The 26,036-nt window shown below is 33.7% G+C and overlaps 1 protein-coding gene across 5 annotated transcripts in view; it reads right to left on the bottom strand.

Moving 5' to 3' along the window:
• Positions 1 to 26,036, bottom strand: part of LOC106876628 (uncharacterized) — a 106,711-nt gene that overhangs the window by 23,586 nt on the left and 57,089 nt on the right. For 3 of the 5 annotated variants that reach the window (XR_016244358.1, XM_089363155.1, XM_089363156.1), the window contains 8 exons: positions 24,820 to 24,948; positions 24,443 to 24,577; positions 17,155 to 17,283; positions 16,779 to 16,913; positions 9,178 to 9,306; positions 8,781 to 8,915; positions 6,249 to 6,377; positions 1,853 to 1,946 (listed from right to left, as the gene is read on the bottom strand). Coding sequence is in view for 4 of the 5 variants with exons in the window: in XM_089363155.1 (XP_089219281.1) it covers positions 1,853 to 1,946; positions 6,249 to 6,377; positions 8,781 to 8,915; positions 9,178 to 9,306; positions 16,779 to 16,913; positions 17,155 to 17,283; positions 24,443 to 24,577; positions 24,820 to 24,948 (1,015 nt within the window). In the remaining variant the exon portion in view is untranslated. The remainder of the gene's footprint in view (positions 1 to 1,852; positions 1,947 to 6,248; positions 6,378 to 8,780; positions 8,916 to 9,177; positions 9,307 to 16,778; positions 16,914 to 17,154; positions 17,284 to 24,442; positions 24,578 to 24,819; positions 24,949 to 26,036) is intronic. The other 2 variants (XM_089363157.1, XM_089363158.1) reach the window with 1 other exon arrangement.

The following is a 26,036-nucleotide window of genomic DNA, read 5'->3' as shown; positions in this document are numbered from 1 at the left end:
GGTATGGATATATCCTTAATGATTTAGCTGCCTGTATTTAAGGCTTTATCAAAATATATCATTTTTTTTCTTTTGTAAATTTACCTGAAGAAATTTATAATAATTGAGATAATAATTGTAATGGATGATTCATTAAATGTGCGAGAATCGGGAAATATGTTTATTTACCCTTTTTTTTTAGGAAGAAAAAATATTACTAAGTGAGATATCTGCGGGCAGGTATATCATAAACTTAGTTACTCTTCTTGTACTTATATGACGTCATCGCCACTGCGATCCTAATTGCAAGCCAAGTTTTGTTTCATGTTGGGGAACATATGGTTGTCAAATGGAACCAAATCAGGAAAATAGGGAGAGTGATCAACCAGTTCAAAGACACAGTCACACACGGCAGCCATTTAAATCAAGGACCTTCTTGCTGGAGCATTGTCCTGATGAAATAAGACCTCTTTCATCAGTTTTCCTAGGTATTTGGTGTTGATAGCCTTTCGTAACCGCCTCAGTAAGTTGCCATAGAATTCTTTATTGATGCTGTGCTCCTTTTGAATATACTCAATAAAAACAATGCATTTTGCATCCTCAAAAACTGAGGCCATCATCTTCTCTGCAGATGAAACGAAGTTGGTCTCATTAAGAGTAGGCGAGGAAGGGTGTTTCACAGAACGGGCTGTCGCTTTGTCTCTGTCCTACAGTGATGAGTCTAATACTCTTCGTGGCTTTGGAAACGTTCAAGAAAACTCTCTGGATCTGCTTCAAGCAATATCAGGTTTTCCCGTGATGTGATCTGCCTAGTGTGCTTTTGATCATGTGTCAGAAAACGTGACACCCACTGAGCAGAAACCTTGCTCGTGCCAAGCTCATTGCTCAGAATATTCTCAACTCTTTTTCAAGACTCTCCTCAACCACTAAATTCAGTTGCCCACTTTTGCACTGTTGATAAAGCTGGAACGTCATCCCTTACTGTAGCAGCTATGTCAGCATGAATGTCCTTGGGGCTTAAAGCTTTTTTCTTCAATTATTCAACAAAATCACGATGCCAAAGTTTGTCCGTTTTCAAGAGAATTCACTTCTAATTACATTTGAAGTCTTCTTTGTACAGTCAAATGTCACTTTACATGAAAATAACCTATATCTTTCGTAACAAGAAGTGTTGACATATATGCCTGCAATGTTCCATAGTTCTCAGCAGCAATCCTTCATAGTCAGCATACGAACGTTTCAGTATCTCTCGTACTTTAATCACGGTTGCATACGACACCACTAAATATGTCCTTTGCTGTTAAAGTGCTGTTTTAGTTACACCGTGAAAATAAACTCAATATGTTTGAGAATATCAACATTATTCAGCAACATATTTTATTCCCTCACTTCATGCTAACGAAATACTAATTTTAAATGTCGGGGTTTAGCGCAAAACTGAGGACTCGGTGTGAATGTTTGCAGTCTGCAGTCTGATGTCACAACTACCCGTGTTGAAATATCACAGAGGCGAAATCTGCTTTCATCCTACGAAAATTATAAAACTGGTTTTTAATGTTAATATCAAACTCATCGAGTAATGCTACAGTTCTTACTTCTGATATTAATTCAGAATTTAACACAATAACAGGGCAGTTACTACATTTAATATTCTCATAAGCAGTAACAATAAATCAGCATACATCGTAATTAGGAAAGGATATTGTATATTTGTATGGATTAGATTATATAGATTATGAATTATGAGGTATTCTTATATCACAATAACCGAAAATGGCACATAGTAAGGACACTAACTAATAATCTAGTGGTCATTTAACTTCATTAATTCCTTTTAAAAGTAAAAAAGAGGATTTAAAAAATAGCCACATACCAAAACCAAATCACAGTCACCAGTCCTATGATTAGTAATATGACCAGCAGCAATGGAACTATCACCAACACCGGGATATTTTGGGTAGACGGCTCTGGAAAATGAGAAAATGCATTGGTCATTTATACACAAATATATATATATATATATATATATATATATATATATATATATATATATATATATATGTATGTATATATATATATATATATACATATATATATATACATACATACATACATGCATATATATATATATATATATATATATATATATATATATATATATATATATATATATATATATATATATATGCATATACATACATACATACATACATACATACATACATACATATATACAACACAAATACATACAAATATACAAATCAAATACATCCTTCTAATTTGTATACGGCTAATGCCTGCAAATGCCCTTATAAAAGCTTCTGGGTGGCTACCGTACACTCATCACACACAACCTCCTGAGTTAATAGTATATGCATACATATGTACACATAGACACACACATGCACACACGCACAGGCACACACACACACACACACACACACACACATATCTATGTATATGAAAATATATATACTCATATATATGCATATATATATTATACATAAAGACACACATATATATGTGCATCATACGTAATATACGTACAACATGAAAACAAATTTACTGCTTACTGCGGTATTCGTCCGGCGTTGCTATATCTTACGGATGTGCAGTGTTTAGAAGCAAAATATCTATCAGCGTTAGATGAAAACCATCGTAACAGCGGCTGCAAAGATAGTTTGATGGATGCATTTCCAGCTCCTTAGGCATGTACTCACAGCCAACCAACTGATTTTCTTGGTGGTTGGTGATAAATGATTGTCTCCTCTACTGTAACAAATTTAGTAAATCGAAGAAAAAAATTTGAGGGCACAGTAGACCTTTACGCTTCCTGCTGCTATTCATGTTATTTGCTTTGAACTGTTTAACGCAATTATTACCTCTGATAGGTTGCTTTTAAATTTAGTGAATTTACAAGGTAACGAGATGGCAGAACCGTTACCACGCCAGTCAAAATGCTTAGCGGTATTTCGCCCGTCTTTGCGTTCTTAGTTCAAATTCCACTGAGGAAGACTTTGCCTTTCATCCTTTCGAGGTCGAGAGCATAAGTACCAGTTTATTACTGGAGCCAATGGAATTGATTTAATCCTTTTCTCAAAATTGCTGGTTTTGTAAGCATACTTAAAAGCAATATAAGCGACTTTACTAAAAATATTAGTAAAATGAGCAAAGAAGGTCATAGTTCTACAATGCTGAAAAAGAAATAAATTTAATAACATAATACATTTCACGTACTCAAGTACATCATCAGAAGTAAACATTCTAGGAATATTTATTAATATACCGACCATATTAACTGTTACAAGGATGTAGAAGGGTTAGCAAAAGTAGAAGTGACCAGCCCGGAACAGTTCGAATACTTCACGTCGGTCCGGTCTCTCAGTACCTGAACTGGCTACATTCATGACAGTTGAAGTGATACTGCTAGCCGATTTATCCGAATCATGAAGTTCCACGAGATCATAAGAATAAACTGGTATCCGATAACCTCAGAAGTGGAAGTGGAGGAGGAAAGACGGTGAAAAGAAATAGTGCATTCAGAAACCCCGATTCAGGAAAAGATGGTGAATTCCCTCCTTGACTTCATCCGAAAGAGATTTAAAACAAAATTGAAATTGTTTCTATTAATACAAACACTGATTTCTTATATACGTATACATATACACACACACACACACAAACACACACACACACACACACACACACACACACACACACAGATATATATATATATATATATACACATGTATGTATGTATGTATATATATATATATAAATATAAATATAAAATTTATTAATGAGGGTAGAGATTGATATTAATCAACTAAAACCAGTGGTCTAGCATATTAAAAAATCCGAAGATTAAAATAATATTACATACAAAAATAAGCGGTCATTCCTCATATTTATATATATATATATATATATATATATATATATATATATATACATGTTTATGTATGTATGTATGTATGTATGTATGTATGTATGTATATAATTATAAATGACGAGAGAAATGTACTTTGATAAAATCTATTTAACCATTGGAAATTCCTATTTAACGACAATTTTTCCGCAGCTTATAAACATTTATGGTTAATATAATTTATCATATTTTATAGTAATTAATAAGTTACTTATATCTATGCGTTGATATATATACAATCTTAAAATCAATGTAGATATTAAGCCAACTCTCAGGTTTAAAATATTCTATCCTAAAAGCTCTTCGAGATAACGTTTCAAGAATCTTTAAAGAAAAGAGGCGAGCGGGTAAGATAGTGGTATCGGTTAGCACACGTATCGCAAATATAAGAAAGCTAGGTTCGATCCCCGTGCCAACGAAAACTCTACTTTTTTTCCGTCGAGGGCTTATATTTCCCGTTATCAGGCTATTTTCTTTAGTCAATACACGGTGATGGCTTCTAGGTTTTAAGCTTATAATATTTATTAGTATCATTTCCATAATTTTCATTCATCACTGCATCTCCATTAACGTAGAAAGCACATATGCTTGTTTAAAAAAATGCTACGAAATGATAGGTCTTAAATCTAGCGGAAAGAAATGCGTGGTTGTAATCGGTTAGCACACTTATCGCCAATATATGAGGTGTGGGTCCGATTCCCATGCGTATGAAAAGCCAACTTATTCCATCGAGGGCTTATATGCCCCAATATTGGAATATTTTATTTTTTTATTTAGTCAACGCATGGTGATCGCTTTTAAGGTTATGATCATTATTATCATTTATAGTATATGTATATATATGCACACATGAAGGGGTATTGAAAAGTTCATGGTTTTAAGTAAAAGAAGATAGAGGAGGATATGTTAATTATGATTTTATTCAATTTATACCCTTCTCAGATTCAAACACTTATTGCAGCGCTCATTTAGATTCATGGAGATACAGATCGCACCACCCCACACTAATTTTCAATCTTTATGGATGCCAAATATACAAACACTGACGCCGATATAAACGAATGTTGCAAAAGAGAGCATGACAATGCAACAACAGAAACCATTGCAAAATAAAATCAAATTATAAATTGGATAATCTCACATTGATATGTTAGGAAGAGAACTATGTGCGAGTAACCAATGCATGACAAGGTTTAGCAGAACAAAACTGTGTGAAAATAAGATCAAATAAAGCTGAGAAGGGTATGATATAAAACTGCAATGGATAGGGGACTGTATGACCAGAAACTATCAAAAGCCTTTCATGAGGCAGAGTATGAACGATAACTTTACTATAGGTGGAGGCTGTAAAGAAGAAGAGAAAAAAACAATAACCGACATTGGTTTTCACGTGTAGTCAGAGTGAACACAGATTAATATTGCTTAGAAGACATAACTGGAGCATCTTTTCAACTGGCCATTTGACATTTCGTTGAGATGTTCTTAGAAAGATGTAGTATAACTGAGAACTACATTAAATGCCTCACATTACACATTCATTCCTAATAAATCTGGTATTTAATGTCTTTATAATATATCAAACTCCTTATATATCGAATAATCAAAGATTCAATTGATTTATCAAACAATTAGAGAAATAAGTTGTCTATGACACTATTAAATTCTCATTTATACTCTGCCTCACCTGTTAATTTCAGGATCACATAATAAGTGGTCTTCATTCTTTTCCTCTTGATATTAACATTGTAAATCAACATGATATGATACAGTCGTTATCATAGACCACCTACCAATTCACTCGAGCTGTATATTACCTCCGAACCACCTCGTTTAACTTAATTTACATGTTACATTACAAACGTATTTCGTGGTATTATGTTCCACTTTTATTAAGTTACGGAATGTTTCATGAACGAACGTTTAGAAAATATATTCAGCTTCATATCAGAGCAGATCAAATTTCTATTAACTCAGTTAATGAAATCCATCTGATAATGTTTTGTCCATCGCATGTTGTTGATAAATGTTGATAAAGTGGCATGTTTCCATATAATCTGTAGCGAACTGAGCTACTTAAAGCACTGAAAATATCAACGAAGACAAAATACATAAGATGGCTTTACTTCCGTACTCTTAATATAATGACGATACTAATTTTCTGCATTAGAGATATAAAGAGGTATGAAAACATACATCTTTACTCCATATAATGAAATTTGAAATAACTCGTTATTAAAACTCAAGCAATTTTATTATAAAAAAGTAAGTTAAATACGCTGATTTAATAATATTAAAAAAAAACAACAATAAATCATGCGTAATAAAATGTATTGAAAATAACCTTTTTGGCAGTTGAATCCGTGGTATCCTTCATCACATGTACCTGGACAGAACCCGTCAGTGCTGTTACACTTTTCCGAACAACGACATAACTCACGGCATCCAAGACCAAATCTATCATTGGGACATTCTGAAATCGAAGTGGTTACAGACGAATTGCTATCAGGATAATTTTATGCTCTTATATAGAGGGTAAAATCTGCCGCAACGAAGTAAAGTTATTCTTGTCCATCAATTTTATTTCAAGATAAAGAAATATAATTTATCTCGTGTGAAAAATGGACAAATAGATTATTAAGATGGAAATAAATACTTTCCAGATACTTGGATGAAACTCATTTTGTAAACTATATTAAGTAAACTATATTAACTATATCATGCATTCATGGTTGCTACATTAGGGCATGACATTCCAGCTTTATCAACGTTGCAAAAGTGGGCAGTTGAATTTAGCGAGTGGGGGTGAGTGTTGACGTTAACGCAAGGTCTGGAGGTCCTGAAACTGCCATGAGCCAGGAAAACAATGTTCGTGTTCACTCTATAGAGATGGTGACAGGCGAGTGACCAAAAGCCAAATAGCCAATGCTATTAGCATACCCCATGAAAGAGATGAGAATATTCTGAACAATAAACTTGGCATGACCAAGGTTTCTGCTCGGTGGGTGTCACATCTGACACCTGATCAAAAACACAAAAGGCAGATCACATCAAGGAAAAATCCGACATTGTTCGAGGTAGACCCAGCTGGTCTCTTTGAACGTTTCCACATCCAGGATGAGTGTTAGATTCATCACTTTGGGTCAGAGACAAAGAGACACTCCATTCAGTGAAACATCCTTCCTCAACTACTTCTAAGAAGGCCAAGTCCGTTTAATCTGTAGGGGAGATGATAGCCAGAATATTGGGGGACGCGAAAGGCATTGTGTTTATTGAGTATCTTCAAAAGGGCGACACCGTCAATGGAGAGTACTGTGGCAACTTACTGAGGCAGTTGCGAAAGGCTATCAACATCGAATGTCTGGGAAAACTGATGAAAGTGGTTTTGCTTCACCAGAACAAATTCTCCAGCAGAGAAGTCCTTGATTTTAATGGCTGCTGTGTGTGACTGTGTCTTTGAACTAGTTGATCACTTACCCTACTCTCCTGATTTGGTCCCATCTGACAACTGTCTGTGTCCCAACATGAAAGGACACTTGGCTGGGAACTAGGATCGCAATGGCGATGATGTCATATCGGCTGTCGATATTTTTTAACGACGGGTTGAATGCTTCTTCAGCAATGGGATCCAAACACTGAAACTCCGATTGAAGAAATGTGTGGACTGCAAGGGGGACTATTTTGAAATATAAACCTCGTTGATGTTATTCCATGTGAGTGTCTTGGTCAGCTTATGAACTCGTGCAGCACGAATATTGTGTGCATCAAAACCATACACCATTCGTGTAGATCAGTCATTTTGTGGCATTACTATGATTAATAAACGCTGATACCTAAAGATAACTAGTCATTTTAGAGTAATAATGCTATGAGTGAAATACAAATCGGTTTATGATGTTGATATTGCAGCATATGTAAATCTTCCTAAATAATACAAGAGATGTAGCGTATAGTATGAAAATAATTTCAATTAACTATCAGCATTTTCCAACTTCTAACAACTTCTAACAACTTCTAACAATAGTTATGTATTGTTGGTGGGATTTATAAAAATGTAATATATAGGGTATTTATGGCATTAGTCTACGATGTTGATATCAATTAATATGCTATATAATAAAAGAAAACCACAATTGTTGATAATTTACTATATATCCCATCTTGTTACAAAACATGTTTATCAGTTAGATATCGGTTCTACATTTGGTTTCTGCTTTTATTTCGTCTAGCATAATCTCTAACATAAACTCTAGTTTCATATTTGAAGCATTAATAATATACATATATATTGTTGTGAGATATAACAAAACAGTTAATTATGTTGTTAAAACTGTTATGAATAACATGACCATACCCTACTTTTACTGGCAAAATATATTTATATGATTCCACTGGCACATATACTGTGCATGAGTAAGACATGAATAGTATGGCATCACATTTATTTTTTGTATAAATTTCATACAATCTATCACGATCGTAAATCAATATGTAAAAGGTGTGCAATATTAACAGTTACGGACTACCTCTTCAATTAGAATAATTATCGAAGGAGTAAGTCATATTTTATATTTTTGACTTATGTTACTGTACATGTTAAACTGAAGACATCAAAATATGGGATATATATATATATATATATATATATATTTAAAATTAATATTATGTTTGGGTGTGTCATCTTTCAGTATAACATAGAAAAAGTAGTTAATAAATGAATGTTTAGAAGATATATTCCTTTATAGACTGTGCTGATTTCATTTCCGTTTGTACAAATATAAAGATTTACTAAAATATCAGGGATAATCTAAGAAAGGAATAGCTGTATTAATTGAGATATGTGTTTTATTTAAAAAAATAAAGATATAAATTATACCTTGCAGACAACTGACACCTTGATATCCAGCAGAACATCCATCTGAACAGCTTCCATTTTGTCTGTTGCAGTTTTTGTTGTCAACACAATGACATACATCATTACAATTGACACCAAATTTACCCTCTCTGCACACTGAACACATTAATATAAAATATTACATTAGATATCATTAGCTACAAGTAATAAAGCGCTTGTCTCTAATAGTTTCTAACTTTAGAATTCTAATTATGAAATCAACAGTATGTTTCTCATTGCATGTCTAGAGATAAATATCGGAATTATGATAACATTATTGTAGTCTCTTATGATGAGTAAGAAAGTTATCTACGCCTAAAACGATTCAATCAAATATAGAGAAATTAAGACTATGAAAATAAAATGTATTGAAATTAACCTTCTTGGCAGTTGAATCCGGAATACCCTGGTTCACAGTCACCTGGACACGATCCATTGATGTGGTTACATAGCTGGGAACAACGACAAGACTTTTTGCACTGAGGACCAAATGTATGCCTAGAACAGACTAGTGTAATAGTGGCTACATGTGAATATCTCGCAGAATAAATTGAAGATAATACTGTGTACGTTGTTTACTGAAATCATGAAGAATTATAATGAGACTGGTGTGTCGAACACAAACATGTTATGCCAATATAACTTCTGCAACTGTTATGTAACATCAGTGATGTTATTAATTCCTTCAATACTTTTGTGTCCATCAATAAATGTAAAAAATTACACACATCTAGATACCGTGCTGTCATAAATGTATTGACAATAATACTCATATTCTATCATTTTACGACGTCATTAATAAGACAACTAATAGTACGAGAAAATCTCCTTCAATGTCATAAAATCCCTTTAACTAGCTTTTAATAATTCACACATCTCAATAATAGCATGTGACTATTTACAAAATGGTCGCATTGATCCATCGAACCAAGAGTATACATTATAAGCAATATAATGGAATGTTAAATACTCACATATTAATGATAATTCGCCATAAGGACAAACATTGTAACAATTTCTGTTCATATAATTTAAGTATCCTTTTATTTGTGGCTTGTGAGAAGTAACAAAACAAATGAAACAAGGGGTTTGATTTAACTGAGAGTATTAGGATAATTTCACATTAAAATGGCAACTGAAGAAGAACGCCAAAGATACCCAAACACTAAATGAAAGTGTATAAATATGTGTATGTATGTATGCATGTATGTATGCATCCGTGTGCGTATACAAAAATGTACGTAGGCTCGACTAAACCGTTCAATGTGGTGCCACAGCATGGCCGCATAACGGAAACAAAAATGATAAAAGATAAGGAAATGCATAAATGCATGTATGTATATATGTATGTATCTCTCTCTCTCTCTCTTTCTATCTATACCTATGCGCGCGCGTATGCGTTTGCATGTGTGTGTGTGTGTGTGTGTGTGCGTATTTATGCACACGTTATCTGGGTTTAGAAAGACATCCAATAAATCGTTTTTTTAACAGTGGAATTCGAAGCAAATAATACAATAAAAACAGTCTGTAAATAGCGAGGCAAGAAATTCAAAAAAGACACCATGTAATTTTGAAGTTCTGAAGAAGAATGATTAAATAAACACCAGGACATCAAAAGGAAATCCGAATATCTAAGAATAAAATGGTTTAACCGAAAATTAACTGTTGCAATCCGCCGTGTGTTTCGTAGGAAGAAATTGAATATTCGACTGGCACATTCTGCAGCCTTCCCGAGGAGGTTCCTGAATAAACAAGGGCATTGGAAAAACAACAACGTATATACATTGCTCAATTACCCGATCAACGATGAGATGTTTGCAGTCCTACACGGTGTATAAAATCACGTGTAGCAAATTTTATATCGTAAATATCATCAGACAATTTCACGTAAGAGTTATTGCTTCAAAAAACACTGAAGACATCCAGGTTTCTAGTGAAGCTAGAAAACTAAACATTGGAGTGTTGAAAATATAAGATGCCATCTTAATTAACGAGATCAACCCACGTATTAGCAACAGACCCGAATCGCTCGTGACTGTTTATTTTCTATAACATCACTTCATACAAATACACTACACAATAGAGAAGTCAGATCGAAGCAAGGTTCCTCCGAAGATTTAACTCTTAAATACTGATATATAAGTTAAAAGTACAAGTGATTGACACATGCTATTTTTAGAACTTGCATTGTTTAAAAAAACAATGGGAACATTTTTATATATCAGACAATGCTTCGTGGAATCAATATAAATTTTGAGGCTACTATATATCTAATAAGCTGACCTGCCAACTCTTGTTATTAGGGAATGAAGGTGACAGCTGTAATATCACTCTAATATTATCACTCTACTAAAGACTGCTCGTCACAGACCATTTTACAGAATGTTGTTGGGACGTGAAGACAATTTAGAAGAATTAAGGTTTTGTGTTGAACTAATCAGCAACGCTACAGAAATTCATGAAATGCTCCAGATTACTGACAGATTATCTTGTATAACCTGAGCATTTGTTTTGGTTGGCACAAGACGCCAGGTAGAGCATCCATGGGGAAATACAAGGTGATCCTCTTTTCCTATATCAAGAGCAACATCTATATCCACTGGGTTCCTTCTGGCTACCTGGTTTTGAAGGAGTTCAGGATTCAATTTCGCAGTAAAAGGCCACCGCACCAGAACCAGGACAGTAAATTAACCCACAATCCAGTCTGGTAACCAACTTACTTGACAGATGGGATGTCAAAACCGTACCTCACCCTTCCTACAGTTCAGACCTTCGTCGCTGTGACTTGTTTGTTCCTTAAGTTGAAGGAGAGGCTGTGGAAAGTGTCCTTCAAGTTTGTTTTGGAAGACCTTCATGGGGCCTCCACGAAACGCTGCAGTTAGTGCATTGAAATCAGATCTTCCTACTTTAAAGGAGATTCGTTTTCTACTTCGAAATTAAATCTTTCTCTAATAATTCTGGCATACACCTTGTATCTATCTATCTATCTATCTATCTATCTATCTATCTATCTATCTATCTATCTATCTATCTATCTATCTATCTGCCTGTCTGCCTACCTACCTACCTACCTATCTACCTACCTACCTACCTGCCAGTCTGTCTGTCCATCTTTATATCTATTGAAAATATCTCAAAACTCTTGGAATGAATCTTGCGTATCTCTCCATTTATCTGTCCATCCACCCATCCAACTATCCATCCATCCATACCTCGATCTCCAGCTCGGAACCTTGCGAACCACTTCCGTACAGTTCTTTCGGATAAAGAAACATCACCGTAAACTGCGCATATTTCTGTGGTTGCTTGTGAGACATTTTTCCCTTTACGGAAAAAGAAAAGCATCAAGTGCCGAAAATGAACTTTCTTATCTTCCATTTTAAAGGGTTACAGAATTTACACAGGTTATTGGAACATAAACCTTCTTCCATCAAAAAATAGCTTAAACTGTGCTCTAAATGGAGGTGGAGTCAAATCCTATTTTATAGACTCTAAAATAAGTCGAAAGGTAAGCTACTATAAATCGGCATGAACTTTCCGGATAACCCAATATATACAATTATTCATATGTATACATATGCATACATACATAGATACGTACGTACATACGTACATACATACATACATAGATACATATATACATACATTCATATATACATACATACATATATATACATACATACATACATACATACATACATGCATACATACATACATACACACACACACACACACACACACATACATATATATATATACATACATACATACACATTGTATACCACCACAACGTAAAAATTTGAGAACTCACCCTGATAAAGAATACAGACCAGAAAGAATTGGTCGTATCAATGAACTACCAACGAAAACTCATAGAAACACGCGACATAATATTTCAACTGCTTGATCCAATCCTGTACAACACACTCGATCAGATAAGTCTAACAACACATATAGGAATCAGGATGTCCTCTGGTTCAACCCAATTTTCGGTTTGCATGTTTCAACCAAGATCACTGGAAAATTTTTTGCTGCTTTGGACAAGTGTTTTTCTAAATCTAATCGGTATCATGCTATTTGTGCACCAAACCTCACGTGTGCGCATGCTCACATTTTTGCGGATGCTTGTATGAGCGAGTGTCCAACCATATCTGTTAACGGTTATTTTTAATACATTTCTCGCTGGGTTGCGTGTTCGTTTCTCTTTTCGTCAACTGTGATTTTATTTTTGATCATCTATATAAATTAAGACAATTAAACCTTGGGAGAGGCATTATGCCGGTATTAAACACACGCACTGGTTCAGTCCTTTATTAATTTCCATTTGGAAGTGGAGAGACAAGTTACTGAAGAGATTGCAAGAGTGCAATGAAGTAATTTAACAAAAAACTATATAAATTAATAAAGGACTGAACCAGTGCGTGTGTTTATTACCGGCATAATGCCTCTCCCAAGGTTTAATTGTATTTCTTTCAACACACGTATCCACATCAAGAATCTTGCACACGAAATACACATACGAAATATAAATTAAGACATTTACATATATATATATATATATATATATATATATATATATATATATATATATATATATATATATATATATATATATATATATATGTATGTATGTATGTATGTATATGTATGTATATACACATACATGTAAATATATATATATGTATATATATACATACACACATATATATTTATACACATATGTATATACATGTATATATATATATATATATATATATATATATATATATATATATATATATATATATATATATATGTATATATATATGTATGTATATATATTATACATATGTATATACATATGTAATTACTTATATATGTATATGTATATATGTATATATATATATATATATATATATATATATATATATATATATATATATATATGTCTATATATATATATGTGTGTGTGTGTGTGCCTGTGTCTGTATTTTTACACTATCATTTGACAACGGATGCTGCTGTATTTACGTCCCCATAACTTAGCCGTTTGGCAAAACAAACCAATAGAATAAGTACTAGGCTTACAAAGAATAAATCCTGGGGTCGATTTCTTCGAATAAAGGTGGTGCTCCAGCATGGCTGCAGTCACATGACCGAAACAAGTAAAACATTAAGACCTATGCCATTTAAATCCCGAGCAACGCCGCGTATCTCTGCTAGTCTGGAATAAAGGAGAGACGCCCTCCGAATGCCGTAAGTAGTCACAGCCAAATTACTAAATAACGGAATAATTGCTGATTGCGACAATTGGCGAGGTATAGCACTTCTCGTAGTGAAGGCGCATGGCTCAATGGTTAGAGCGTCGAACTTACGATTGTGGGGTTGTGAGTTCGAATCCGGGGCCGGGCTGCGTGTTGTGTTCTTGAGCAAGACACTTTATTTCACGTTGCTCCAGTTAACTCAGCTGTAGAAATGAGTTGCGACGTCACATGTGCCAAGCTGTATCGGCCTTTGCCCTTCCCTTGCATAACACTGGTGGCGTGGAGAGGGGAGACCGGTATGCATGGGCGACTGCTGGTCTTCCATAAACAACCTTGCGCGGACTTGTACCTGGGAGGATAACTTTCTAGGTGCAATCCCATGGTCAGTCATGACGGAAGGGGGTCTCAACAACAACACTTCTCATTATTGCCCCAAAAGTCATGTTTTGGCTGCTGGTGAGAAGATTACAACAGGAACTGGACCACAAACTTAGAAGTAAGCAAGCAGGTTTTCGGAAAGAAAGATAATGCTTATCTGTAGCGACTATGATTTTTCATAACTTTGGCATGATTTGATAAGCTTTGTCCCTGCCGGTCGAACTTCGCTTGAGTAAATCCTGTTTCACACAAAGCATTTATGTCGATGTTGTATCTATCTAATTCATTTGCAACTAGAAGGGTCTGACGCTCAGTTTTATCAAGTAATATTCCATTCGGCAATATTCATTGTTTTCCTGCGTCCTATCTTACATTTCTTTGGATGCCTGTGCGGGAGCGAACTAGCACAGACCCTGTTTACCCGGGGAACGCATGAGCCGGTGTGGAAATCATCATTTACTTTAGAACTACTTGCATAGTCATGAAGTGAACTAGTTTTTGCGATTGGCTAGTTTCACTTTTTCAGTAAAACGCTATGTTGTACAGCGGGAAAGGATAGGCCAAGACATGCGGGCACCAGTGTCATACTGTCAGCTGGATGATAGGTTTGTTTACTTCTACTCTTGGGCGATTCCACAAGTTACTGTCTGGAAGTGGTCTATCATAGATATATGTACACATTTTTGGATGACATTTGACTCTCATGATTTCCTCTGTCCTTTGTCGGGTTATCTTATTTATTTCCCTGAAGTGCCCAGTCACCTTCCTTAACTAGCAAGCTTAGTGGGGCTGCCAGTTTAGTTGCCGACGAGCCCAACATGCAACAGGTTGTCCTGGGTTACATGCTGTCAGAAGCGCTGCGAAGCGTCGCAAAAATGAGTTCTATCTGTAATTGAAAGGACCTGCCTTGTCATATTGTGTGTCACACTGAATCTCCCTCAAAACTAGGTTAAAGGTCCGCGTGTGTGTGGAGTATTCAGCCACTTGCACGTCAATTTCATGATCAGTCTATTCCGGAAGATCATGCAATGAACAAATATTCATACTAAGGAAAATCATTGAGCAATCAACGGAATATTGAACCCCAGTGGTGATAAATTATGTTGACTTCAAACCAAGCTTTGTAAGCGACTCCCGCCAGTCGTTCTGCAAAATGCTTTAGATATATGGTCTACCAAATCTGTCGTGTCAAAATCTTTAACTCACTTTATCGAGACTCACTTTGCTGTGATAAAACAGAATCAGGATTTTCTGAGTTCTTTTCAGTCCATTTTTGTTTCGATAATTTTGGACAAGGCTCTAAGAATGTCCTTGAATACCTATTGACATGTCTTATCGGTAAGAACGAAACTGGCAGATTTATACTTTGTTGATGACGTTGCTCCTTTTACCAGCTGCACAGAAATGTAAAATATGACAAATGCCATGATTGAAACAAATGAAATGACTGACTTGAAAGTAAATATAGCAAAAACTAAAATACTGAAAGTTGTCTGTAGTGAAGCACATGAAGTCTCAATAAATGGGGAAAAGCGAGGCTATCGAAGAATGATTCAAGAACATAAAAAAAAACGAACAACATTTACAACGAGAGGGAGAAAGTATGCCACTGTGGAGGTGCACTTTGCATCGGAGGAAGAAGCAATCAAGCACTCCACAGAGGCATTAAGATCCGAAGAATGGGTACTCTTGCCATCGTACTGTGACAAACGTTTGGCCAGAGCGCGAGTTGGTAAAGTGCCACCCGAGCTGAAAGAAGCATGGCTAATGACATCCATAATGTATAATATGAAAGAAGAGGCGAAGATATTGAAGGCTTCCAGGACCCAGAGGGTAAACTACTGGGGATATAGGATCGAATTGACAATTCAAGCAACAGTAGCCACATGAAATTGTGGTGCCCCCCAGAGAAAATAACAAACGGAGCAGGTGGAGAGACAGGAGAGCATGGACCAGGTGGTACAAGTCGAGGCAACAGAGGAGGGATTCACTGTGGTTAAAAAAAGAAAGAGAAAGATGGAATGGGTTCTCCGCCAGAGAAACAGAAAACGAAGAGAGAAGAGGTGGGAAAAGAGATTGTGAATGTGGCCAGTAGGTAGGAAGATAAAATGGTTATAGATAAAGGAAGTGAAAAGAAAGTTGAAAAAGTGTTAGAAGCGGAGTTACGTATGGGGGAGACATCAATGAAAATACCGGTTGCTCCATCGGAGGAAGGAGATTCAGAAGTCCAACTGTACGACGGTGAGATGGAGAGACTGTTTAGAGTGGAGGAAGAAAAGAGGGTACAAAGAGTTCAGCAAGAAAAAGGAAAGCAAAATTAAAATTAAATATATATATATAATAGAGATTCAAATTATACCTTGCTGACAATTGTCACCTTCATATCCAGCAGCACATCCACCAAGACATGTTCCATTTTGTCTGTTGCAGTTTTCGTTGTCGACACAGTGACATGTACCTTTACAGTTTAAACCAAATGTATTTCCTTCGCATTCTGAAAATATTGGTATAAAAAAATTATATTAGATATCATTTGCTAAATATAATGAACGTTATGTCTATAATACTTTTCTACTTCAGAAATATAATTAAGATATTGTATGTTTGTAAATAAACATTAAACATTTGTTTCCATTAACGTAATATGTTATCATAAACAAGATTGAACAGGTAGAAACATTGAATCAAATATAGACAATTTAATAATTTTGGGGAAAAAAGGAACAGAATATAACCTTTTTGGCAGTTGAATCCGGTGTATCCTGCATCACAATCACCTGGACACGATCCACTCACGTGGTTACATGGCAGGGAACAATGACAAGAACCATTACAATTGTGACCAAAGGTACCATTGGAACATTCTGAAATAAAGTATTGTTGGAAATGAATCAGGAGTATATATATATATATATATATATATATATATATATATATATATATATATATATATATATATATATATATATATATATATATATATATATATATATATATATATATATATATATATATATATATATATATATATATATATATATATATATATATATATATATATATATATATATATATATATGTATATATATATATATATATATATATATATATATATATATAAAATCAAAAACGGCCCACATAGTGACGTGCAAAGAGACACACACACTCGCACCATTCTGACCTGTATGACCAGTCTCAAAGACCACTGAACCATCACAGACTAGCCCAGAAGCAAAAAGTCCTTCTGAGTCCACATTTCTCTTCCCCACCCCAACCAACCTCCCACAGTGTCCCTTAAAATAGCAAACATTCCTTAGCTACACACAGCAGAAAATATCAGAAAGTCAGGTCAGTTATTCCTCTGTAATTTTTTGTAAATTCTTAAATATATCTCCTCCGTACACACACACACACACACACACACACACACACACACACACACACACACACACACACACACACACACACACATATATATATATATATATATATATATATATATACTACCAAATAAACATGATTTTTATTGAACTCATAATAGTTTTTGTAGTCCCGTTCTGAACACTTTCTTAAATTCTTTCTTGTAAACAGTTTTTAACATTTTCTTATTATTATCAAAGAATGTATAACTGTATTATAATACTTTTGTGATAACCAGTACTTAACACAACAAAGCTTATACAAAGCTTTACATTTTACTTTTGGTAATTTTTGTTGAAAAAGTGAAACCGATTAATCTATAAGCATCTTTAAAATTGCATTTTCAAACCTTCTTTCATATATTTTCCTATCTTATCTAAATTAACTACTGCTTGTCCATCCTTTCACACCGTCTCCGATGAAGGGATATAATAAATATCCTAGAAACAGCTGTAAGATCTTCTATTTGTAAATGTTCTAAAATATATGGGTCATATATATGTATATTTATGTACGTGTGCGAGCGTGCTTGCATATGTGTGCCTTTCTGTCTGCGTGCGGTCCACATCGTGCGCTTAACAATCGATTTAAATAGTTTACATTCTCGTAACAGCGGTTTTGCAAAGAAAATCATACACAGATAACGTTTATAAAAAAAAATGCACTCGATTCGTTTGTGTACATTTCCTCAGGGCGGTGCTCCAGTATGACAGCAGTTGAATGACTGATAACAATATACTTATATAATATATATATATATATCAGAAAAAGCAACACAGATTTTAAAGGTTATTGCAGTACGCACGTTTCATGCTACTCCATTTATTTAAGTAATGTGAGCATTACATTAAATGCAAAATGGAGAGCAATCTTCAGCTGCACAAGAATATAGAAAATTACAGCAGAATGGACATTATTATTATTGTGGCAACATTTAAAATCTAAGTGAGAAGAAGAACACATAAAAATCCATCTTGACATAGTCAAGGCTAGCAGGCTAGTAATTAATTCTCGGTAGAATTCTAACTGTCTCTGATTTTATTTGTCTACTTATCTAGTGGTTCAAAGTGTAAGGAGGCAATCACCCTTCCACTTTTAAGGAAAGGGAAGGTGTAACCATTATACATGGATATGGTTATAAAGATTTCTCTGGTCAGAGTGGCAACATTATCTTAGGTTGGGTTTTTTTTTTATTGCTATCATAATGCTGGGGAATTAAATATTAAACATCTAGGTCAACAGGGCTTTTTCTTTTGTCTGAATGAAGTATCAGTACTGTTTTACATATACTAAATATGGAAAACTTATAGATATCAATATTAGCTTTATTATGTTAATAATAATAAAGATGTAATTAGTTCATACAAAAACCCTGGAGTAGTGTCAATTTTGAATTCAAAAGCTATAGATAAGGTGTGAAGTTTAAGAATATTATATATATATTGGACTCAAGAAACTATTTTGAATTATTTTAAAAATTATTTTAAAATTTAAAATTTAAGCTAATATATCTAATATTATTTGAAAGACACATAAGAGATAAAATTTATTTTTATAATGTAAAGAATTAATATAGGATTTATATAGTTTATAGTAATGAGTTTATCAAGGTTTAAGGAACTAATAAAAAGAATGGTAGGAATTAACAAAGAATTCAATAATAATCCAAGACATCTAATAGAGAACATGATACTTGTGTACTAGTTTAATTATACTATCTCATATAGTCAAGAACTTGTTTTAAGACTAACATGGGCTAACTACAGAATATTAATGGAATAAGGATTAGATTTATTTAAGTCAAACTATAGAATAAACATAACACAACCACTACAAGCCCTGAAATAATGTAATAATAAGGATCCTTTTAGAGTCAGGCATTGAATAAAATAAAATAAATTTTTTTTTTAAGGTTTGAGAATTAATTAAAAACAATAAGAACTTATAAAACCTCCTATTCTTATAAGCTACATACGGTAAAAATAATTAAGATTCATACTAAGAATTAACAGCAGTAACAGAAGTAGTGTGAAAAAAATACCATCCATGGATAAAGTTGAAATCCTTAGTTATTACAAGATTGTATGTTAAGATGAGAGATCAGAAATATATGTTATAAAGGCTCAATTTCAAATTTAAATATGTGCTAATTAGTAGCCCAAGATGAACATGGTAGAAGTTGAAATACCACATCTTTATAATTTTAACTACTTTTTAAAAAATTTAAAAGTGCGAGTAGAGCAGTGTACACACAAAACTCTAAGGTCTAATCTATTATTAATTAGGTTAGGATTATTTCTAAGTTTAAAAATTTCATATATTTCCATAGAACATAATTCACATCCATATCTACTATTTCTATAAGGTTGAGCTTTTCTTATAATTTCCCATTTAAGGCTAAAACTAATACCCTTATCCTTTAACTCCCACATTTTCTTTGCTAATGTCGAACTATTTGCCTTATGTCTTAGTCTAAAAGAAGACCAAGGTTATATATTCTCTGTTTCAGATTAATACTAGATCCTACGTAAATATAATTCTCGGTTATCGTACTTATAATGCATTTTTAAACTACGTTACGGGTGCGACATCGGCCTAATAACGGACAATGGGACTTATTTCTGAGGTTGCACCTAGTGGAGCTATCAACCACACCTATATTATTACTAATATCTCCATTATTATTGTTACAATTATTTACATTAATATTATTTATCCCATCATCAATTCTACTATTAGGTATATTTTGATCATTTCTATTACTATTTAACTCGTTTCCTAATGTGCTATCAGTTAGAAATATTCTCCCAACATTAGGCATATTGATATATAAACTAGATCCATAATTCTCATTATTTTCATTAGAATTGAGCCCACCATCTACTTCAATTATACTCCCAACATCAATACTGCTACATTTTATTTGTTGGTTAAAATTATGGTTGGCAGGACTAAGTATATTACTATTATCTTCATAATTGCCATTGTCACTGTTATTTCTACTTCTAGTTATATAATTATTGGCAATATTACTATTGGCATTTGTTAGATTATTATTTATATTCATATGACTATATCCACTATTCCTAACTTCATTGTTCTTTCTGTTTAACCTAGCTATGATTGTACCTACATTAGGAAGGGTGGAGTAAGAATTCGGACTGTATGACAAGAAAGAATTCTACTATATCTGTGGGAAGAAGGGAAATGTTTTGTAAAATATTCATAATTTTTTGTAAATATTCGTGGATATTGCACAGTTGAAAGGGATATTTAGCCAGATAGGGTTTTTATTTTTATTCTTAAATTTATTGTGTGAGTGAATATAGGATATACTTCGATTACTATTATTTTCCAGGACAATATTATTATTATGATTAGTAGTTTTTTTTTGTTGTGGAATCCTTTTTATTTATATCATTTCGCCTACTTGGATTTTAAATGTTGCCACGATAGTAATAATGTCCATTCTGCTGTAATTTTCTATATTCTTGTGCAGCTGAAGATTGCTCTGCATTTTGCATTTAATGTAATGCTCGCATTACTTAAATAAATGGAGTAGCATGAAACGTGCGTACTGCAATAACCTTTAAAATCCGTGCTGCTTTTTCTGATTTTTGATCACCTTGTTTTGGGAATTGTTTGGATAATACCATACTAAATTCTAGTGCCTAAACATAAGTACCACATTCAATTTTGAATCTAAATCTTTTATATATATATATATATGTGTGTGTGTGTGTGTGTGTGTGTGTGTGTGTGTGTGTGTGTGTGTGTGTGTGTGTGTGTGTGTGTGTGTGTTTGTGTGAGTGTATGCATGTATGTATGTATGTATGTATATATGTATGTATGTATGTATGTATGTATGTATGTATATATCACGAAAATGTTGGATATGTAACACAGCCAAACCTTTGTAGTGAGGCACTTATTTTAGGTTGAGAACAACACAAACATACTCAGACAGACAGACACACACACACACACACACACACACACACACACATAAATAAATAAGTCGAGCTGACAGAAACGACACCACGCCGGTCGGAATGCTTAGCAATATTTTGTCTGTCTTTACGTTCTTCAGTCCAAATTTCGCTGAGGTCGACCTTGCCTTTCATCCTTTCAGGGTCGAGAAATTAGGCACCAGTTGCGTACTGAGATCGATCTAATCGACTGGCCCCTTTCCTAAAATGTTCGGGTCTTGTGCCTAGTGTAGAACCGAACATATATATATATATATATATATATATATATATATATATATATATATATATATATATATATATATATATATATATATATATATATATATATATATATATATATATATGTATGTATATATATGTATGTATGTATGTATGTATGTATCACGAAAATGTTGGATATGTAACACAGCCAAACCTTTATAGTGAGACACTTATTTTAGGTTGAGAATAAAAAAATATTTGGCATTCATTCTTTTACTAAGAATATTGGTTTCTAATTCTTTTTCCAGCGAGTGAAGACATGTATTCACCACTTCTGTCAGGTAACTGTTCCTGTGTCTCTATAATACTTTGATACCCCTCAATAGTGTACCCCACATCTGCCACTGCTTATGAAGTCTCCTAAATAACAGAATTTCCGGAAGAGGGTGAGTCGACTACATGGACTCCAATGTTCAACTAGTAGTTATTTAATCATCCTCGAAATGACAGATCTATTGGACTTTCATAGAGGTCAAATTGTTGGTGCTCGTATGGCAGGTGCTAGCATAACGAAAACAGCCGAAATGTTTCGTGTATCAAGAAGAACTGTCCTAAAAGTAATGGCAGCCTTTTAGAAAGGGGGAAACACCTCCTCGTCGAAGCAAAACTCCGGAAGAGAACCAAAACTTTCAGATAGGGACTCTTACGCGAATTGTTAGAATGGATCAGCTCCCAAAATTACTGCAGAGCTTAATGACAACCTTGAGAACCTAGTTTCCACATAAGCTGTTTGCCGGAAGCTGTACAAAGCCGGATTTCACGGAATAGCTACAATCAGAAAACCACTACTTTCAAAAACAGACGTCGCAAAGCGTTTAGAGTGGAATAAAAACCTACAGAATAGGTCCCTAGAGCATCCTTTACCATATTTCCGACCACCGGTCGAGTATACGTGTGGAGAAAGCCAAAAGAAGCAAGAAGCATTTGATCCAGACTGCCTTCTTCCAACTGTTAAATATGGAAGAGGATCTGTAATGATCTGGGGTGGTGCTGTATCTTGGAAATTCGTCGGCCCAATGGCTTCCCTTCATGGCAGAATTAATAGTGAAGGCTATTTAAGCATTTTATCTAATCAGATTCATCCTACGGTTGCGGAACTGTTTCCAGAGCGAAACGCAATCTTTCAGAATGATAATGCACCAATTCACACAGCTAAAGTTTTTACTGAATGGCAGGAGACACATTCTAGTGAAGTTGAACAGTTTATCTGGTCACCACAGTCCCCAGATCTCAATATTATTGAGTAGTTATGGTGCATTTTATAAAATAAGTAAGGAGTCGATATCCTCCACCATATCGATATCATCACTGCAAGGACTGGAGACTGTTTTAGTTGACGAATGGACAGAAATTCCCTTTGGAAACAATTCAAACTTTGTACGAGTCAATACCTCGTAAAATTGAAGCTGTTTAAAATTTCAAGATGTTTCCATTATTTTGTCCAACCCCTGTACTTACGTACACACACACACACACACACACACACACACACACACACATATATGTATATATATATGTGTGTGTGTGTGTGTGTATATATATATATATATATATATATGTATATATATATATATATATATATATATATATATATATATATATATATATATATATATATATATATATATATATATATATATATATATATATATATATATACATATACATATACATATATATAAATGGATGAGTAAATTATCCTTTGTTTACTTATCATGTATATATATACACGTATATCTATAAACATGAATACAGATTTATTATATGTATATACATATATATACATATATGTTATATGTATATACATACATATATATATATATATGTTATATGTATATACATACATATATATATATATATATATATATATATATATATATATATATATATATATATATATATACATAAATACACATATAGGTATATATATAAATACATATGCATACATCCATACATAAAAACGCCAGCAACCCACATCTCTCAATATGAATTTACGAAGTATTTAATGAATGTAAGTTTGGAAAATATATTGGTTATAAACCTGTAAAGTCCTCATCTCCATTACCACGTTAATGAAATAAAAGGAAATAGATAGTAAGAATCAGATGCAGAGATTTAAACATATTTTTATGGAATATATTATAATTTTATATCATGCTTTTTTGACAATTTCTAGCCTTTATATCCGAAGTATTTAATGAATGTAAGTTTGGAAAATATATTGGTTATAAACCTGTAAAGTCCTCATCTCCATTACCACGTTAAAGAAATAAAAGGACATAGATAGTGAGAATCAGATGCAGAGATTTAAACATATTTTTATGGAATATCATATAGTTTTATATCATACTTTTTTGACAAAAGTAGCCTCTATATCCAGCAGAACATCCATCTGAGCATCTTCCAGTTCTTCTGTCGCAGTTTATGTTGTCCATACAATGACATGTCTCTCTACAATTGCTACCAAATCTACCAACTTTACATTCTGAAAATATTAATACAAAACACAATAGATTAGATATTAATAGCTCCACACAATAAAAGTTATGGCTGTAAGAGCTTTCTACTACAAATATATGATGTGATTGACACGCTTTTTATTATCTCACCTAAAAACATAACTCGGATATGATTTAATACTGAATTAGCCTTTGACGATAAACAAGAAATTTAACTACGTTTAGAAACACTAAATCAAATGTTGAAATAAAAAGTATTGAAAATAACCTTCTTGGCAGTTGTATCCAGTGTATCCTGCATCACACTCTCCTGGACACGATCCATTTATGTGGTTACATGTTCGGGAACAATGACAGGACTTTCTGCAGTTGTGACCAAAGTAACCGCTGAGACATTCTGAGATGAAAAAAAAACCGTTAGATATGAATTGCTATTATAAGAGTTTTATGATGTGGTATAGATAACTTAATATGCCAGATATTGTTATTTCTCTTAGCATTACAGACACTAGATAAATATATACTTGATTCTTCATTGTATTTCAACTTGGATCAATGAAATATCACTAAAATAAAATTCGATGAAATATTAAATATGGATAATTATAAAGAATCACGAGCAGACAAACAAGTTCGTTCAACCACTTTTGTATACGTCCCCTCTCTATATCAGAAATGGTGTTCAATGGCAAGAGAGTTATCAATGAACGAAAGTGTGGTAAGAAGCTTGCTTTCCAACCATACGGATCCGGGTTCAGTCCCACCGACTAAAGCCTCGTTAGTTGATTTAGTAGACGGAAACTGAAAGAAGCCAGTTGAATACATACACACACACACATACAGTTTTACATTCTTTGATAATAGTAAGAAAATGTTGAAAACAGTTTACAAGAAAGTATTTAAGAAAGTATTCAGAACACGGGAATTCAAGGAGTATTATGAGTTCAATAAAAATCACGTTTGTTTGGTGGTATGTACACACACACACACACACACACACACACACACACACACACACACACACACACACACACACACACACAGAAGGAGATATATTTAAGCATTTACGAAAAAAAAATGCAGAGGAATAACTGACCTGTCTTTCTGACATTTTCTGTCTTGTGTGTAGCCAAGGAATGTTTGCTATCTTAAGGGACAGTGTGGGAGGTTGGTTCGGAGAGGGGGGGGGAACAGCAATGTGGAATCAAAATGATTTTTTCGTTTCTGGGCTAGTTCAGTGGTGTTTGGGACTGGTCTTACAGATCAGAATGGTGCGAGTGTGTGTGTCTCTGTGCACGTCTCTATGTGTGTGTGTATATACATGTGCTTGTTTTTGTTTGTGTGGGGCGTTTTTGATTGGTCCCAGAAATTATTGTCAGTGTGTGTTTTATATTTGGTAGGATGGTGTGTGTATATGTGTGCACGTTTGTGAGTGTGTGTATGTGTGTGATTAGTATTTGTTTCCGGAAACTACATAAACCATAC

Source organism: Octopus bimaculoides, chromosome 14 (genome assembly GCF_046866305.1).
Source record: "Octopus bimaculoides isolate indiv1 chromosome 14, ASM4686630v1, whole genome shotgun sequence".
Classification (NCBI taxonomy): Eukaryota; Metazoa; Mollusca; class Cephalopoda; order Octopoda; family Octopodidae; genus Octopus; species Octopus bimaculoides.
The sequence above is the reverse complement of the archived record's forward strand: the minus strand, read 5'-3'. Positions and strand labels throughout refer to the sequence as shown.